The sequence below is a fragment of the Chelmon rostratus genome, chromosome 8 (assembly GCF_017976325.1).
Source record: "Chelmon rostratus isolate fCheRos1 chromosome 8, fCheRos1.pri, whole genome shotgun sequence".
Taxonomy (NCBI): Eukaryota; Metazoa; Chordata; class Actinopteri; order Chaetodontiformes; family Chaetodontidae; genus Chelmon; species Chelmon rostratus.
In genome coordinates this window covers 15,207,186-15,225,271 of record NC_055665.1, presented here as the reverse complement: position 1 = coordinate 15,225,271, position 18,086 = coordinate 15,207,186, and the positions used below count along the sequence as shown (strand labels likewise).

Below are 18,086 nucleotides of genomic sequence, written 5' to 3'. Positions count from 1 at the left end.
GGCTGTTAAACCGAGCTGTGGCAGGTGGGATCGCTGGACCCAGTCAGTCTCCCCCCTCTTCCCTTTCTCTCCGTCTCTCTCTCCTGTCTCTCTCTCTCTCTCTCTCTCTCTCTCTCTCTCTCTCTCTCTCTCTCTCTCTCTCTCTCTGCGACTCGCTCCTTATCTCTCCGTCCACTTTTATTCATTTCTGTGTATGGGCAAGGAGGGCTAACATGGACTCTTTTGGTCTCTTTATCCTTCTTATGCCTCTGTGTTTCCAGTGGACAGCTGCCCCTGCTGCCGGTAAGGTCTTAATTAATATATTAATCAGCATCATGTGAGATTTGTTATGGTCTGACAGAGGTGTTGGAGATTGTTTTGGGTGTTTCTGTGTGAGCTGTAGTAAAACTGAGCAGATTTGTGTAAGATTTGAGGACTGTAGTTAGGCATTAACACCTTGTAGATTAGAAGTGATGAAAACATAACAGAGTAAGGTGAAATGTGTAAATGTAAAATATATAATATTTAATGTCACAGATATGATGCTTTGTGGTCAGCATTTGTTGGAAACCACTGTGAGCTAATATGATTACTGGCTAAAATAAATTTTTTTATAATTTTTCAGAGGAAGTTACCTGGACCTACACTGGTAAGTTCAAGTTCATTTATAGAGCAAAATCTCATGCAAAAGCAATTCAAAGTTCAGAAAAGAGTGATTTTAAAAAAAGAACAACATACACAGAGGGTGGATGTTAACCCGGAGACAGTATGTCAGATATATTGCATAATCTGCAGACTATTAAGAGATTCATAGACAAGGAGCAAATTCCTGAAGTCAGTTCTCTAATGCATAGGAAGAATGGAGACATTTGCTATAATTGATTTTTTTGTCCTGGTCCAGCAGTTTAGTGTCTGATGCAGGAAGATTTGTGGATTCGTGAATCTAGTCTGCTAATAACAAAGGATGTGTTTTGATTGAAACTACACACACGCAGCCTTTTCACCCTGACTTCACTGCACATGTTAAACTTGTAGTTCTAAAACATCAGAACTATCAGAAAAGCATCTGCAAGTTGGGTTGGATTTGTGCTTTTCCACCCCTCATACCTCCCAACCCTTCTCCTCTGTTTTCCTCTACTTCCCTCTCTGTCTGTATTAGTTACAGTTCAACAAGCTGGCATGAGCACAGCAGTCACACAGAGATGATGAAGGGGTGGTGGGAGATGGAGAGGAAGAAAGCAAGAAAAAGGCCGATAGAGAGGCAGGCGGAGGGAGGCAGGTGCACGAGGATGAGGGTGTTGGACAGAGAGAGGGAGATGGGACGGGATGAAGCAAAAGCATACCAAATCGTGCCCTTATTGTTGCAGCACACAATAACCTATGTGTTTATTGTGTTGTGGACGCACACTAGCTGTCTATGCCGTGGACAATGTCATTGTGGGAATGAATGGGGCACACAGACCACCACTCTCTGCATGTATTCAGGAGAGCAACACCGATGTACAGTACATACAGAAAGCACAGCAAGCTGTGGAGACTGTGCCTGGAGCAAACTGTTATCTACACACAGGCCATTTAGACTTTATCATAATAGATATGGTGCAGAAACATGTGGTGCAATCTTAGACTAGTAGCCAATATGTTGAGTGCATTCAGATACCTTTGTTTTTTATTTGTCCTGAATTTTCAAAATAAAAGTCACTAAAGTTCATCGACAGTGCTTGGAGCTAAGCACGAGGGTGTGTGCGAGGCATGTTATACCACACAGCGTTTCCTGATGTGGCCGTTGCTGAGCTGTTAGCTGAAGTGGAAAGGCAATTTTGTTATGCACAACAATTTTGTCACACAAAGAGAGAGATGCTTCTTTCCACTAAAGTTGAGAAATGCAGAGTTCTGTCAAGTAATCGATGGAAAGTCGGTCCCGCATTCCATCATTTCCTCGTCGTTCTCTGAGTGAGTGAATCTGCATGTGTGTGTCTTTGTTCCTGGCTGTATTCAGGACAGGGGTAGCATGGTAGGGAGAGGTAGAGCGGGCGTGCAGGGTCAGAATTTTCGGCCTCCGGTTGCCATGGAGACCTCCATGACGACCAATGGCGGGGCCGCGGGACGCACTTTTGAAGTTGGGTCTTGGTGCGGGGCTTTGCTGTGGAGAGTAGTGAGGGGTAGGGGGCAGAGAGGAGATTAGAAGTGCAAGGTGGGGGTTGCAGGCAATGGGAGAGGAGATGTGTTTACATCAAGTAACGTAAAGGCCTTCCTCACATTGTGTGTGCAGGGAGACAGAAAGAAGAGGTGGCCTGTAACGCACTGACTGTCATGTAGTAGTTGAACTTGAACAGGTTAAGACCATGATCCACGGTTTGCAAACATGAAACAGTAAATGTATTTTGTCTTATTGTTGTTAGATAAACATGCATGCTTGTTATTAAAAACTTTAACATTTGAAAAACCTGCAATTGCAAATATATGATTGGATACTTTTTTTCACACTACTCACATTTCTTTGTGTGTAAAAGTGTCAGCAGTGTGCCTGTTTTCTAAAGCATTCCTTTCCTTGCAATTGAAATTCAGATTCTTTGACTAACATGTCACTCTCTTTTTCTTTCACTCTTTTTTCTCACTTTCTTTTATTATGCAGTTGGTGAGACCAGTTTCTTTTTTGCTCAGTAAACCAAGGCCTCAGTCCTCTCCTGCAGTTATTTTATATATTTCTTTTTAATATATTTCTGTCCATCTTTTTAGTAAACTCCAAAACTGAAGTTAAATGAAGTTTAGCTCCAAATAATTTTAGACATAGAGCATATTTTACCATGTAAGTATACAGTTATAATTACTTAAAATACTGAAGTTGTCACTCTGTATTTTTTTTCCTGCTGTATTCAGTTGATTTTTAATATATTTGAGAACCAAATAAAACTTCATCAGGAGGATTAATCCTCTGTGTATGTCTTCTGGAAGTTACTCTAAACAAGATAGTGTTTCTATTTTGAAAAGAATCCTTTCACTGGAATGAAGAATGGGAAACTCAATTCAATAATACTAATGTTCCAATATATTAATTGATATAATTGAATACGGTATATTGATTATTTTTTGGCCGTGTCCATTGAAATTAGTTATTAAAGTTGATGTGCCTGTATCACCCGCTTTTGTTGGTAGAAATGTCCCCTGAATTTTAGTTCGATTTTAAATTAGTGTTGATCCAGAGCAGCAATCATTCAGTGCAATCAGTCACAGACATGTTTATCTATACAAGGCTTTAAGTGTCTATTATGACCATAGTGAAACCCTCAAACTTTATGCCATGCATCATTATACCTTCAGTATGTTTCTTAAAAGTTCACTCACAAATTCATGTAAAAACAGGACTTTCCTGTTGTTTGAGGTGGAGCTCATTCGGACCTATTTTGTATAATACTGTAACTAGTGATTGTTTTCATTATGGATTCATCTGTTGATTATTTTTCTCCATTAATCAATTGATTGTTTTGTTTGTAAAAAATTTGAAAATAGTGAGAAGTGCCCAGAGCCCAAATTGACACATTCATGATGTTTGTTATGTCCAACAAAAAATCCAAACCTCAATAAAAAACAAAACATCATATTTTATAAACTCCTCATATGTTTTCTGTGTAAAAATCTACTTTTGTAAAGTGACTAGAAAATAAAGCCACTAGATAAATGTAGTGAAGTAAAAAGTAAATTATTTCCCTGGTGTAATGGAGTAGAATTTGTACTTAAGTACACTAGATGAGTAAATGTACTTAGTTACATTCCACAACTGCTGTAACCCTAAACAGACCACCGAGGAATAATTGTCTTGACTAATTAGAGACTGATCAATGGAGGCTTTTCACTGAATGAGTCGGAGCCAGTGGGCTGTGTGATTAGGTGACGCCATTGTTTCTGTCTTCTCTCCTGTCAAAGGCGTGGTGGGTCAGTCTGAGTGGTCACAGTACTTCCCCGACTGCGGTGGTACTTCTCAGTCCCCTGTTGACGTGGTAACCACCCAGACTAAATATGACCCCAGTCTGATCCCTCTGACTCCACTGGGCTACAGTCAGCACGGCAACAAGCCCTTCACTCTGTACAATAACGGACATACAGGTAACTATGGCAGCCAGCTGATCTCTTCCACGTATCCGAGCAGCCTTACTGTTGTTCTGTTTATACTGCACCATCCTCAGTTGTAACCTGGCAGCAACCTTTTTACTCCCCATTTATAAATTCAGTTAATATTTTAATATTAACTAAAAATTCTCAGTACGTGCCTTTCAGTTTTGTTTTGCTCTTCTATTCGTCAGCGGTGATCGAGCTGCCAGACTGGATGGGACTGGCGGGGCTGCCCTGGCTCTTTACAGCTGTGCAAATGCACCTCCACTGGGGCAGCGGCGGCCCAAGTCACGGGGGCAGCGAACACACCATCAACGGGCTGAGTGCTGATGCAGAGGTATGTTTAAAAAGTTGTGACTTGAGTAAAGTCGAGGCCACTGGTGTGATAGTTGTAGTTTTCCAAGGTCAAGATTTTATACAAAGGGATGTGTGCCTGATGTGATCATTTATTTTAATGCAAGAAAAACTCTTCAGAAATCTACTTTTTCTTTAATGCTGTGGAGAAGAGGATCAAAAAGCTTTCAATAATATCAAGTTAATGAGTTGACATTTGTCCAGGCAAAAGAATTTGAATAATTTGGAATAATATTTTGTGCAAAGAATGTATAATAGGTAGTGACACAGCATGAAACCAGGTAGATGATAGATCACACTTCAATTGACATACAGAATTTTATTCTTGCTTATCAAGGAAGGAGTGCAGTAACAGAGACTGAGGAGCCTATACCAATGGCAATTTTGTGTTTATACAATTAACTTTCTAGATTTTGGAGATAAGGGAGATTTAATTGAGCCTTTGTAATAATACAAAGAATTAATAGCAGGTTAAAAATGGATTACACTGCAGATTTTAGCAGTGTATGAACACGTTTCGGGACACACACACAACGTGGAGAAAAAGTTTTCCCGGGAAGCTTCCATTGTATTAGCATCAAAGTTTATATTCATGCAAAGTAAACTGCTCAGCAAGCAGATTGTGTGAAAGACTGATGGTACATTCATCTCTTCACAAGACACAATCGTTCAAGTAAATATGTACTCATTAGTGCACAAAATGTGTATTAATCCACAGCTGAAAATAGTCCCCAACAAATGCACTGTTTACTCTTTTTCATGCAATGTCTAGCTTCTGACCTACTACATTGTTGGTATTTGTCTTGAAATCTTGGGTTAACCTTGAGAAATTGTAGTCCATTTTGCTATACTATACTCTTCTGTGACTGTATCCCTCTTTTTACCTCATGCTTTCTTTTTCTCTCTCGCACACACAAATCTGTCATAGCTGAATGAGCTTGGATCCCTGTTCTGGTTTACTGAGGGGTAGAGATGGAAACACTGAACACACTGAACTGACACCCTATAGAGTAGCTGAGAGAAGATTGCAGAGACAGAAGAGCAACAGATCGTTAGCGGTTCATAAAAATAAAAAAAACACCATAAAAAGCTCAAACAGAAGAATACGCTTCGGAAGGAGAGGATAAAGAGTGGAGTAAAGAGGGAGGGTAAGCCGTTGCACCTTATTTCCTGTCCATCTGTCAGTGTCCAGGTATGCCAACACACCAGTTCCTTCAGGGGTCAGCAGTTGGAGAGGAGGAGGAGGCAGGAGGGATTTTAAGCGGATTAAAAAGACAAAACTCATGTAGACTCAATGAAACAATGAGACTCAATGAAACAATAAGACAAAAAAACACAAAACGAAGGAGAGGACGAACATGACAGGTCAGGTCATGCATGAGTGGTGTTATTACATCAGTCTCCTCGTTGCTCTTTATTTTTCTTCTGTCGTACTCTGAGAAGGAAAACTGAGTCTCAGCTTTCCTTCTCCCAGACTCTCTCTCGTTTTTTAACCGCCAACAGTCGCGAGGAGAAACCGGGACGTCTTTCTTGCTCTGACAGTGTTCCTCCTCCCTCCAGCTACATGTGGTGCACTACAACTCCGAGCTCTACCCCAACATGTCCACAGCCATGACACAGAGGGACGGCTTGGCTGTTTTAGGAATTCTCATTGTGGTAACAAAGCAGTACAAATAAACAGCAGCAATACACATGATCAAATTGTGAAAGAAGAAGAAGAAGAATCATTCTTTTACACTTTAGCTGGAGTATTTTGAGCAATGTAGTAAATGGTAACACTTTATATTAAGGTATACATATTCACCATTAACTAGTTGCTTATTAGCATGCATATAAGTAGCATATTAGTCATTACAAAGCACTTGTTAATGCCTTATTCTGCAATACTAGGCCATTAACTAAGAGTTTTCTCTCAATAACCTTCTAATTAGTGCTGTTGATAGTAAGTAAGGAAGTTGTTGTACATGAATCCTAACCCATCATAACCCTAAATCCCAGAATAAGACATTAATGATATGCTACTAATATGCATGATAATAAGCAACTAGTTAATGGTCAATGTGTGCGCCTTAATATAATGTGTTGCCTAATAACATTTAAACCTAAGTTTTGGTCTCTCAGACAGGTGAGGAGACCAACCCGGCATTCAACAGCATCCTCAACTACCTGAACCGCATCAGACATGCTGGTAAGTCCACCTGAAATTCATAAAAACACTTCTGTTCCATTCTTATTTATAATCAAGTGTTTCCTTCTAAATTAATGTCTGAAAAGCTTAGTGAACAGCTTCGATCTTTTTCTCTCACTACTCAGTAATTCGCATTTTCCATTTTCGAACGTTAAATGTAAATGGATTCTCCACGCTACCCAGTCACAGTTCACTGAATGTATATGATAACAACTGCATGTCAGAAAAGAGGTTTTTCTTCTGTGTGCAGCTGCAATCAAACTCTCTGATGGTATTTGGCTCCAGCAGTAGCATCTATAAGACCTCACTTTATATATTTTTCCCCTCCTTACACCCACTGGCAGATCAGAAGGTGTCCATTCCAGCCTTTGACGTCCAGTCTCTGCTCCCGAAGGATCTGGAACGCTACTATCGCTACAATGGCTCTCTAACAACACCGCCCTGCTACCAGAGCGTGATGTGGACGCTGCTGCATGAGCGGGTTCAAATCTCAAAGGCACAGGTACAGCTGTGACACAGATTAGATTTTTATCTGTGGTGGATCTCCTCGAAGACAAACAGATCCAGCATGCTTTGAAACCTTACACAGACTGGCAATGTGCATATTTCACTGTGTACAAAATCAACACATCTAAACCAAAGTTGTGATGCTTAACTTAAGCAGAAGTATAATGCAATCACTAAACTATTTGTCCACAAAAACACTAGAATCTCTCATCAGTCATTTCCTAACTGAGAGCTTGAGATTCAGCCCATTAATGTGCATTAGTGTAAGTTAAAGTTAAGTGAGAATTTTTTTCTTTGTTCCCTTGCACTGGCATTATTGGATTTGCTGCAATGTTTGCTGTTGATATTGATAAAGTCCAGTTATTTTCATTTGTTTTGTTTTTTTTGTTTTTTTTTGTGTGCTAGATTTCATGTTACAAAAACATCCACATGAAGATTGTTCAAACCAAGTATAACATATAGGTAACATCATTGAAAATAACTGCACACTCCAATACACAGTTAGTGTCACAGTAATGATATTAATGCAGAATCAGCTTGTAGTGCAGTGTAGTGTATTTAAATCAGCCTTAAACTTTGACTTGACTATTCAGTCTAATGTCAGTCTGTTGAATTTTACTTTCTGTTTTAAGTTTAGTGCCTCTCGACTGTAATGGTTTGTTTTTTCCATCTGCAGCTGCTGAAAATGGAGACGTTACTTTACTCCAGTAAAGCTGAAGATGCAGACAGGATGCTGCTGCAGGACAACTACCGCACAACGCAGCCGCTCAACCACAGGGTGGTCTTCACCTCCTTCTCTGCAGGTTAGACAGACCGAGCATGTACAAAGAGATAATCCATCGGCTGTAAAAAAAGACCCCCACTCGCCCAAGTTGACAGCTGACGTGAAAGATAAATACACGTTGTGTTTGGAATCAGACATTTGCCTTTAAATTACTTGGCATCATCTTTGGTTTTTCAAATATAATTCAATTAGAGCAAAATATAAATTGGTGGAGGAATTATACAGATCCTTAACTTAAGTAAAAGCACTAATACTACACTGTAAAAATACTCCATTACAAGTAAAAATTCCTGTGTCGAAAATGTTAAATAAAAGTATTTATGTATAATCAGTATTAAAAGTAAAAGTACTCAGTTTAGTAAAATGTCCCCTGTGGCTGTTACTATTATTAGATTAGTTTTACTTTAATATGTATTAATATCAAAGCAGGATTCTCCTGGAGCAAATTTTTATCATCTTTTATTTATTTAGATCTGTAACAGATGATATTGAATAATGATGGATCGATAAATTGATTGTTTGGTTTGTAAAGGGATAAAAAAAAAAAAATGTTGTCACAAATACCCAGAGGCCAATGTGAAACCTTCACAAAGCTTGTTTTGTCCAAACAACAGTACAAAATTCAGAACTGTTAGAAATTAACAATAAAGAATATGTATTATTTTGAATAATATTGTATAATTATTTATTTATAATTATCAAAGTAGTTGACAATTAACTGGTATGATCTGTTGGGTAGTTAAATTTATTACAAATTGCTAAGGTAACTGCGACCTAAAGCTATCAAATAATTGTAGTGAAATAAAAAGTACAATATTTCCCTCTGTAGTGTAGATGTAGTGAAGCAGCAGTATAAAGCTGGATGAAAAGAAAATATTCAAGTACAAGTACCTCAAATTTAATTTTAAGTTCACTGCTTGAGTAAATGTACTTTCCATTGCTAAATATATAACCAGTATATTCTTTCAGATTGCACAAATGTGAACTAGCAAAGGTCACAAGCTGCTGTGAATTCAAGTTTTACCCCAACAACACTTCATAGTTAGATTGTATCGCCAGCATGCTGCTAATAACGCAAAGCACAATAACAAGCCAGTGGGTGGCCGTGTAGACCAAAGCTAGCAATTAGCACAACCCATGCAAGGTGGAATGTGGAGAGAAATGTGGGAATATTAAGGATTACCGGTGACTTTGTCTGAGGGAAAGAGCCTTTGTAGGGCAGGACTAGAGAGGCAGAGACAGAAATAAAGGGGAGGTGGTGGAAAAGCACTGGGGAGCTGTGTTTGTTTGCGAGCTGATTAGAGAAAAGGATTTGCAAAAATGAAACACTGACTCCATTGTTATCACGCGAGTCTAACTGAGAAAGAGGGAGAGGAAAAAGAGACACAGAGAAGTGAAAGAGCGAGACAGAGTGGTAGACAAAGACAAAGGAGAAGGAATTTGTGTAAAGTGCTCATTGTAGTGAGTGACTGAACTGGAAGGCCTGTGATATCAGCACTGCTGTCAAAGGCAGCAACACTGACTAGACATAACATTTTACAAACAGCTGAACAGCAGATTCTGTTGAGATAAACCAGCAAATCAGTGTGTAAGACTGGTGTGACAGAAAGATCCAATCTGCTGGATTTTTCTAATAATTTATTCAATCTTTTATGTGTCATAGAATCGGGGAAGGAGCTCTCCTCGGGTAAGGCTGCCTGATTTTTTGCTTCACGTTTTTGCAAAAAATAAAGTAGCAGTCTGGCCGATGCTACTGATAATCATGCCAGTTGGTACTAATTACTTAACTGCTCTGGTTCATTGCTGTATTTTTGGAGGTTTTCCTTTACCTGTCAAGCCTCTTTGTGTGTTTCTTCCTCTGCAGGCGAAGTCACAGCTATAGTAATAGGAGTGATGTGTGGCTGCGTAGGCCTTGCTGTCATCATTCGCTTCATCGTGAAGACAATACGGTAAGGAGCTTTGCTCTGCTGTTCGGTCATGTCGGTGGCAGACACTGACCACCGCTCTGCTGCTGCTCTGGTTTAACTGGGTGATCCGCAGGAACTGTGGGAGCTGTCACTATGGAAACATCCAGTCTCTTCTCATTCTCCATCTCCTATCTCTTGGCAGATTTTTTACACTCCTCCACCATGAATCAGTCGTGGTAAACAGGTGGTTTACCTGATCTCAGTACTGACAAGGATGCTCAGCTCGCACTGACAGTGTTGTTTTTGTGACTTCTTTTTTTTCTTGTGCTTGTCAGATATCCTTAAGCGCAGATCTTGGATTTTCTTTTACAAGAAACTCAAAGAGGAGCTCTGTACACTGCAACGACAGTTGAGATTATGTTGAGTCTGACCAATATACTCGCGTGGCTGTTACTGACTGATCTTGTTTTATGAGATATTTTGGTATTGGCCTTGTTGCTTGGGCTCTAATGAAAATGTCAGTAAATCCTCTTTGTAGGGTTTCACCATAAAAGTTTAAAGAAACCCCTAAGATCAGCGCTAAGGATAATCTCTGATGCAATAACATGGCTGTTTCCAAATACTACTTTTATTTTCTTTCATAAATACCACTGATTGATGAACGTATGTGGTGAGTTTCCCCCTGTGTCCAACCAGTCAGTGATTTAACCTTTCCACTGCTTTGATCAGGGGTTCCCAAAGTTCCCATATACATGTTACCTCAGAGTCTTGAGTCTTCAGGACAAAAATATGATGATCATCAATGCTTATGTGAGATCTCTGATTCCTGTAATCTCTCTCTTTTTCTCTCTGTTTAATCTCCAGATGAGATTACAGTGAAATTATGATGCTCCTGATTGTTCTAGGTGTCCCCTGGATCCTTGCGAAGAAGCTTTCAGGCTACATCACGCTTTGGGAACCGCTGGCATTCATAATGTCAATCCTCCGAGTGCATATACTTTAAAAATGCCACCTCCAATCCGTCTGTCTGAATGAGAAATGTTAAATGTGATTTGAGCATGTGATTCTGTCTTTTGATCTGCGACAGCTCTACCTCTAGCTGGGACGTCCTACACAGTAACCGGCCTGCTCCCATGCCAAGGTCACCGTTCAAAACCTTAACTTCTAAGAGTTAGCTTCCTGACCACATGCCTTTGCTTTAACCACCCATTCACACTGACTTATCCTCTTGGGCTAGACTTTAACACCTCTCTTAGGCTGGAGATGTACTTGTTTTTAACTATACGTTTATGTGCAAATGATGGCTGCCCCATGTATCCTGCGTCCGTTTGGAGCGTTGCTTGTGCACATTTTCAAAAATTATTTTGAGTATTTCCAAAAAATTAAGCTACGCGTATGCAAGATGCAAAATGGTCATGAACAGTAGGGGCAGCGTAGAGGCAGTATGGGGATGGTAATGGATTTCTGTTGCAAGAAAGCAGTGGGTGAAGACAAGATGCTCTGCTGCACAGACTGGCTCACCGTGTGCGTTGTGTGAGCGACGTTGGAAAATACTTCCAGAAATAAAGTAGTTTCTCATCATCGGTTTCCCACATTGGCGGAACAAGATGAAATAACTCGCCATTGTCACATTGTTTTTCTGCTGACATCTCAGAATTAACAAAACAGTGACCACGAGTGTCGCCATGTTTTATTGCTTATATTGCACATTACATTGTACTTCTATGCAGTCGGAGTTGTCTGGTGTGTTGTCCTCTAGTGGTGTCCTCCGTTAGCATGCATAGTAAATGTGCAAGTATGTGAAAAATAACATTCAAGACGCAGCCGGTTGTCTACGAGAACGTGTGGTTATAATCAAGCACATCTCCAACTACTAGAGTATTAGCATTGAAGAGATTCCACAGACTGTGAGTTAAAAGGAAAATAGTATTCTATATGTGTGTGTGTGTGTGTGTGTGTGTGTGTGTATATATAAAACTTTCAGGGAAGTCCGACAATGTTGCCTGTGTTTAAGAAATTCTTCAGCATCAGTCTATACTAAGAACATTAATCCTTTAATCCTGAAGTTTTAGGTGTTTTGCAGTGCACCTGCAGTTTAACCTGTTCACTGGTTGCAGACATGACACCTTCTGCCTCCATCACAGCTGCAACATGCAAATGTCAGCTGAACAACTCAAAAGTATATTGGAAAGGTGGCTGCTGAAGAAGAGATGCTCCACTGTTGAAATGCCTCCAGTGGATATTCAAGCAACAGTGGAGATGTTGACGTCCACATGAACACATCTCTTCCCTCTTGTCCTTATTTATCCACTTAATGATTATATAGTGTGTCAAAGTCTTGTTGGGCTAAAACATTTTTTATGTTTAAATCATCTTATTGTGGTAACTGAACAACATTTAGGGCTCTGCCGGTAATTTCATAGCATACTAGAGTCCAAAATGTATGTGCACAACCTTCCATATATTCTCTAACAACTAAGGACCTCTGCTGGACAAAATAACAAACTACATTGACAGCTTGCCTGCAGCATATGGGATGACTCAGTGGGAATGATTCTTCCCTTTGATGTTTCAGGATGAAGGAGCCAGAAAAGGCAAAAGAGAAAAAACAAGATGTGGCTCTGAACACAACTTCCGAAGGAGAAAAGAAAGAAGAACCCTCGCCGCCCCCGCAAACTGAGCCCTAGGTGACAGCACGGTCCACTTCAGGGCTCGTACAGGCACTTGCAAACTTAATTACAAGAAGGCAACAAGACAAACCGTTGCATATAGTCAACTGGACACAGGACAAATCACCTGCTGCCCCGATCACTTAACTGTTTTCAGTATTTCTTCTTCCCACCCGGATTCAGTGATGTTGGCAGTCTTGGTATCAGAAATTATTTTCAGTTTGCACATGAAGCACTTGTTTTAAATATGTCAGTTTGCTGGCTCTGACTTGTATGTTTGCTCTTGCGATGCTTGGGATGCATAACTGGTTCATGTAAATACTTTGTATATTTTTTTGTTTTATTGTTTCACATGTTCAGCTGTTATATCTTGTTCATCCTGCCTTGAAGCACAAGCACGCTGCACTGTATGAAATGTAATAGACTTGTGAAATGCAAATGCTTACCTGTGAATTCAGGCCCGATATAATGTCATTATTTTCTTTTGCCCCAAGACTTTGGCATTGACACAAATTGGGCAGTAAGGTATTAAAACACCTACAAAGTCCTATTAAGTAAATGAGAAATATACCATGAAGGTCTTAAGGGATTTTAAGTGTTTAGTATCAACTATACTATTTAGCATATTATGTTGTAAATGACTGAGTTATATTTATGTACATGGGTTCATTCTATTAGGAAAATGATTTTTGGTGCCATATATCATCATTTTTTGCTGTACATAACTGGTCAACATGGGCACCTCATTAAAATACTTGAATGTCAACCTCACCTGCTTTGATTTCTACGTTGTGTGTGTGAGACAATATCACATAACACACAAGTAGTAGTCCAGATCTGAATTACCTCAAGCAATCAAGTAAACTCTGGATTTTAGAGAATTTTGAAGGTTCAACAGTTATTGCCTCTGATCTTATCTCTGTTTGCAGCAGAGGTCAAAGTGAAGATGAATTTGGTTTGGCGGTTTCATAAGACTTCCTCTCGACTGTGACTTTAATGACTTGTGACTGCAGGCGGACACGAGAGTTTGGAATGATTCTTCATGCTAGAATTTCATTTATGTGTCAGTGGAGAAGGGGGGCAGAGAGAAACAAGCAGGATGAGTTTGGCTACTTGGGGATGAAAGTTTGTTTTGATGCAGAATGAAAATCCATTTTATTTTATTGCCTTTATTTGATAGTGCTGCTGGAGAGAGACAAGAAAAGCGGGAAGTGAGAGGGGATGACATGCAGCAAAGCACTGGACTCAAACCCAGGCTGCTGTGGTGAGGACAAAGCCTTAGTACAATGAGCGCGCTCTGGCAGCTGAGCCATCAGGGCGACACTGAACATCCATTTTGCTCCATACAAATTCCTGATTGGATGTGAGCTTTTTTTTCTCTCTGCTGAAAACAGCAATTATTTTATTTAACGTGTAACTTGAAATGCAGTAAAACTTTTACAGGACATTTGATTGTCAAGACATAAAGCACAGCTAGATCACAGTTGTGACCGAGACATGAACTGGGAACATCGGAACATCTGAAAAATAAACTTTGAGGTGCCCTCTTGTAAGGTTGTTAAAAGTACAGATACTTCGATACTGCTTCAGTACCACACGTTTAAAATGATACAATCTCTGTTAATTATGCATGTGATAGTATCGAAAGTACTGAAGCTATAAAAAATACCAGAACAAATCTAGTGCACAGATGAAACAACAGGGAAAAAAATCAACTGGTCCTCAATCATTACTTTAATATCATGTTTTTTTTAAGCAAAAAAAGATCCTAAATAACGTCAAAATATATTTTGTAATGTTCCAATACTTATCAGCTGGCATAACTGATACACTAACACTATCTCTCATCACCAGCACTCTGTTTCTCAAGAAGACGACTACACTGCTTTTGTCTCTGACTTTGTGATGCCATTAAACTAATTTAGCTTTTATTTACAGTGCATTCAGAAAGTATTCAGACCCCCTTCACTTTTTTCACTTTTGTTATGTTGCAGCCTAAGGCTACAATCATTTAAATTCTTTTTTTTTCTTTTTACATTAATCAACACTCAGTACTCCATATGAAAGTGAAAATGGAATTAAATTTTTTTTGCAAATTTATTAGAAAGGAAAAACTGAAATATCACATTGATGTAAGTATTCAGACCCTTTGCAACAACACTTCAGATTCTGCTCAGGTGCCTCCCATTCCTCTTGATCATTGCTGAGATGTTTCTACACCTTGATTTGAGTCCACCTGTGGCAAATTAAATTGCCAAGATGAAGCCAAGATGACCAAAAGAAGGTAAAACATATTGTTTGTTAAAGCTACCATTTAAAAAAAAGACATACAAAGAGCAGTGCTAATGGCACACACACACACACACAGTCAGTCAGTCGGTCAGTATCCAAAACTAAGATCACTGGACCTTTAACAGTTATATTTAGCTGTAACTGGATCACATCTCACCATGTGCTCTAAAGCACAGCCATGTGGACAGATTTAAAGAATGCACTCAGACCTCAGGCCACTCCCAGTCACAGTCACAGGAAGTGAAATGCGGAACCTGGAACCGTGACTGAAGGACAGAAGCAAAGATCTCACGGCTGGAGCTCTAAGGCTGCTTGCAACTCACAGACGCTCTACTGCTGCCAAAACAAGGTATGTTGCTTCTCTCATCATGTTGCTGTTTCTACATCTTCTCCTGGTTTCACGTTTAGAAAACTTCCCAGCCCCGCCTCTGTCAAGCTCTGCCCTTGTTCACACATTGCTTTTTTCCTTATATACCATGTGATTTATTTGGTAAACCAGAGAAAAGGCGGTTGTGAAAGGCTGTCAAGTGAAGTGTTTGTTCTTTACAGTCTTTGTTTGACTCTAGGACTGCTGGGTAATGGCTGTTCTCAGGGCTTTTCTCGCTCTTGGCGTCTGCCTCTTGCTGGGTGATCAAACGTTGGCTAAAAATGATGCTCCCTGCCAGCTCTCCAAATGGAACAACGGTTACAACACCTTCGTCAAACGCCACATTCGCTCTGGCACCCCCACGTCTCTGGACCAGAACGAATGGGAGAAGTACATCAGGAATAACGGGGGCTGTGACAGACCCACGCAGTCCTTCCTCAAACAAAAAGACCTGGACATGGTGAAGGATGTGTGCACGGACAAAGGGGGGAAGACCTTTAAGGAGAACCTGTGCATCAGTAAGCAGTCTTTCACTTTTGTCACGGTGAGGAGTGAGCCGGGGACGTGCGGCATCAGGAGCGTCCGAGAGGAAACCAAACATCTGATCCTGGCCTGTGAGGTGCTGGAGAATCAGTGCCTGCCAGTCCATTTTGAGGGAAACCCTGAGAACTTAAAACCAGGTAACAACGCCAAAAGCTGCCAGGACCCAAAGGCCAAAGGTCACGCTCCCAGCTTTAAAATGACGTGGCTGCCGTTGCTATCTGTTCTCCTTGTTATTATTCATGGCTATTAACTTTATTTAGTTTGAGAAACTAGAAAAGAAAAGAGAAAGAAAATTAAGCTTTTGTACGAGTGCAGTTTACACATTTCAGCAAAATCTTTTCAGCTTTTGTAACTGAATGTGAAAAGTTTTTGCCTCTAACACAGTATAAGGTCACCAGCACATCAACCATATTTTTTGGAGGAATTTAAAATTTTTTCAAATGTATTTTTGTAACATGTTTGTACTGTTATATGTGTGGGCCTGCGTTTTCCTGTGTGCGTGCATCCCAGACATGCTGAATTCAAGTTGTTTACAGTGTTGTGTGTATTTTAAATGAATGGGGCACACATGACATTTGGCATACAGAAGGGATTTAATCGCGTCCAATTAAAAGATTTCACTACAGAAATTTCAACAGTGTGTTCTTTTCAGGTCGTCAAATGTGAGGCAGATCAATGTAAAAAATCCTGATCATACAGCAAGATATGTACAGATAAAATGCTAATCTGCAAAGACATTAAGACAAAACTCTCAAGCTGCCAACTATTAGCAATATAAGACTAAATCTGTGGTCTCTGATTGTGGAGACAGATTTTGACTCAAGTGTTGGCTCGGCCTCTTGATTGTAAATGTTTGCACTGAAACTCACAGCTGACGTCAGAAGGTTGCTGAAATAGAAACCCCCACCAAAACCACTTCATTGTCTGAGTTTCCAGAGCAAAACCATGGCAAATATTGGGAGGCACTGGTTCACTTTTACAAACGTAGAGGAACATTTAAACACCTGTGCCATATGCACGTTAGCATGAAAAAGTGCAGAATGAGAGCCTGGGGTCCAGACCTACAATACAACTATGAAGATGAAGTTGGCATAAACTGACATATTATGAGAGTCAAACCTTTTGTTGTCAAAAAATTGATTATAATCTGCATAATTTGAGAATCATCAGAATCAAGTCATTTTGCTCTGCTAAGTTAACTGAGCAGAAGTCCATATGCATGTGGAATATGGATTATTAGAGACCATATGACCTGCATAATTAATAAGTGTCATAAGACTGTCCACACATGCTCAGACTGTCAACATGCATGATGGAAGTAATGCACAAATTTATTGTCAACCAAAGGAAAGGTTCAATTTATCTTTTTTACATGTTCACTGTGTTTTTAGAACTGTACGTGGATGCCAAATATTTGAACACATGCATAAACCAGGTATGTTTAAACTTTTCTAGTCTGACAGTGACTCAAAGCGCTTTCTATAACACAAATCCTTCAAGACTTCAGGGGGATCAAACCACCGCCCCTTCGCTGAGTGGAACACTGCTCTACCTCCTGAGCCACAGCTAAGCTAATAAATGAAAATTGCGGAGGAAACTTGTTCTAATCAAACTAATGAGTAGTTTGTGGTAAGATGACTAAGCACAGATTTCTTATCAGTAAAATGTGCCATGTAAGCACAATATAACTCATTAATTCAGGGCCCCTCGACAAAATGGGGCCTGCACTCTGGTTCTCACAGAGCAAAAAGACACACACACATACACACACACACACAGTTTTCCAACAGTTTTCTGGACAAACCTGCATGTCTCCTGGCTGCACCTGTCCCTGCAGGGATTTGAGTGGGTCTCTGTTCAGAGTAACACAAAGCTGTGTGCACCAAACAGAAACAAACACGAATGACAGTAGTTTGATTAGTCACAGCAGGTCATCTTAGCTGCACATGCCCAGACATCTCCCAAATAACAGAGCCAAAAAGTTCCTAGTCTGAGTCAGGAGTTTTTGACCACTAGATGGCAGAAGAGTTACTTATTACACCACACAGGAGTCCCAGGACCAGAGAGAAGCCTGAGCAACCTCTTTGACAAGACCGGTCCATCAGTTTCCACAACTTGTTTTTGTATTTTGTCCTTCTGCAGTTATTGCATTACTGTGGCATGATTACTTCTGCACATTTCCCCGCAGAGCATCAGGAGACATGCAGAAACCTTTTCACCTGTTGTCTGAAAATGCTTTTTCTGAGACACTGAACCTGCCTGTCTTTGCTTTTGCAGCTGCTTGTACTGGCAGCACCCAGAGAAAATAACTCCAGACACTGTGATCATTGAAACTAAACTTTTGTGAGAAAATGAGGGATGAAACTTGAGGATCCAAAGCCACTAA

At 40.1% G+C, this 18,086-nt stretch overlaps 2 protein-coding genes across 3 annotated transcripts; both read left to right on the top strand.

Moving 5' to 3' along the window:
- Positions 1-212: 212 nt before the first annotated feature.
- ca14 (carbonic anhydrase XIV) lies at positions 213-12,516 on the top strand. Its single transcript, XM_041943340.1, has 13 exons — positions 213-282; positions 605-628; positions 3,904-4,083; positions 4,281-4,426; positions 6,004-6,099; positions 6,565-6,631; positions 6,976-7,133; positions 7,815-7,941; positions 9,586-9,609; positions 9,787-9,871; positions 10,032-10,073; positions 10,917-10,970; positions 12,405-12,516. The coding sequence occupies exons 1-13, from the start codon at positions 213-215 to the stop codon at positions 12,514-12,516; spliced, it is 1,185 nt and encodes a 394-aa protein (XP_041799274.1).
- Positions 12,517-15,021: 2,505 nt separating this feature from the next.
- On the top strand, positions 15,022-16,341 carry LOC121610944. Of its 2 annotated transcripts, none has more exons than XM_041943273.1 (2): positions 15,022-15,139; positions 15,357-16,341. In XM_041943273.1, the coding sequence occupies exon 2, from the start codon at positions 15,369-15,371 to the stop codon at positions 15,948-15,950; it is 582 nt and encodes a 193-aa protein (XP_041799207.1). In that variant the 5' UTR covers positions 15,022-15,139; positions 15,357-15,368; the 3' UTR covers positions 15,951-16,341. The 2 variants fall into 2 exon arrangements, with proteins under 2 accessions (XP_041799207.1, XP_041799209.1); XM_041943275.1 differs by having other exon boundaries at positions 15,030-15,139; positions 15,340-16,341.
- The last annotated feature ends 1,745 nt before the right edge of the window (positions 16,342-18,086 follow it).

What these genes read in the sequence shown, in the direction of transcription:
- ca14 (XM_041943340.1), top strand. Translation starts at nt 213, where the DNA reads ATGGACTCTTTTGGTCTCTTTATCCTTCTTATGCCTCTGTGTTTCCAG. An exon ending in GGCTGAGTGCTGATGCAGAG is followed by an intron (nt 4,427 to 6,003) that starts GTATGTTTAAAA and finishes TCCTCCCTCCAG; the next exon opens with CTACATGTGGTGCACTACAA. An exon ending in TTTTAGGAATTCTCATTGTG is followed by an intron (nt 6,100 to 6,564) that starts GTAACAAAGCAG and finishes TTGGTCTCTCAG; the next exon opens with ACAGGTGAGGAGACCAACCC.
- LOC121610944 (XM_041943273.1), top strand. Translation starts at nt 15,369, where the DNA reads ATGGCTGTTCTCAGGGCTTTTCTCGCTCTTGGCGTCTGCCTCTTGCTG.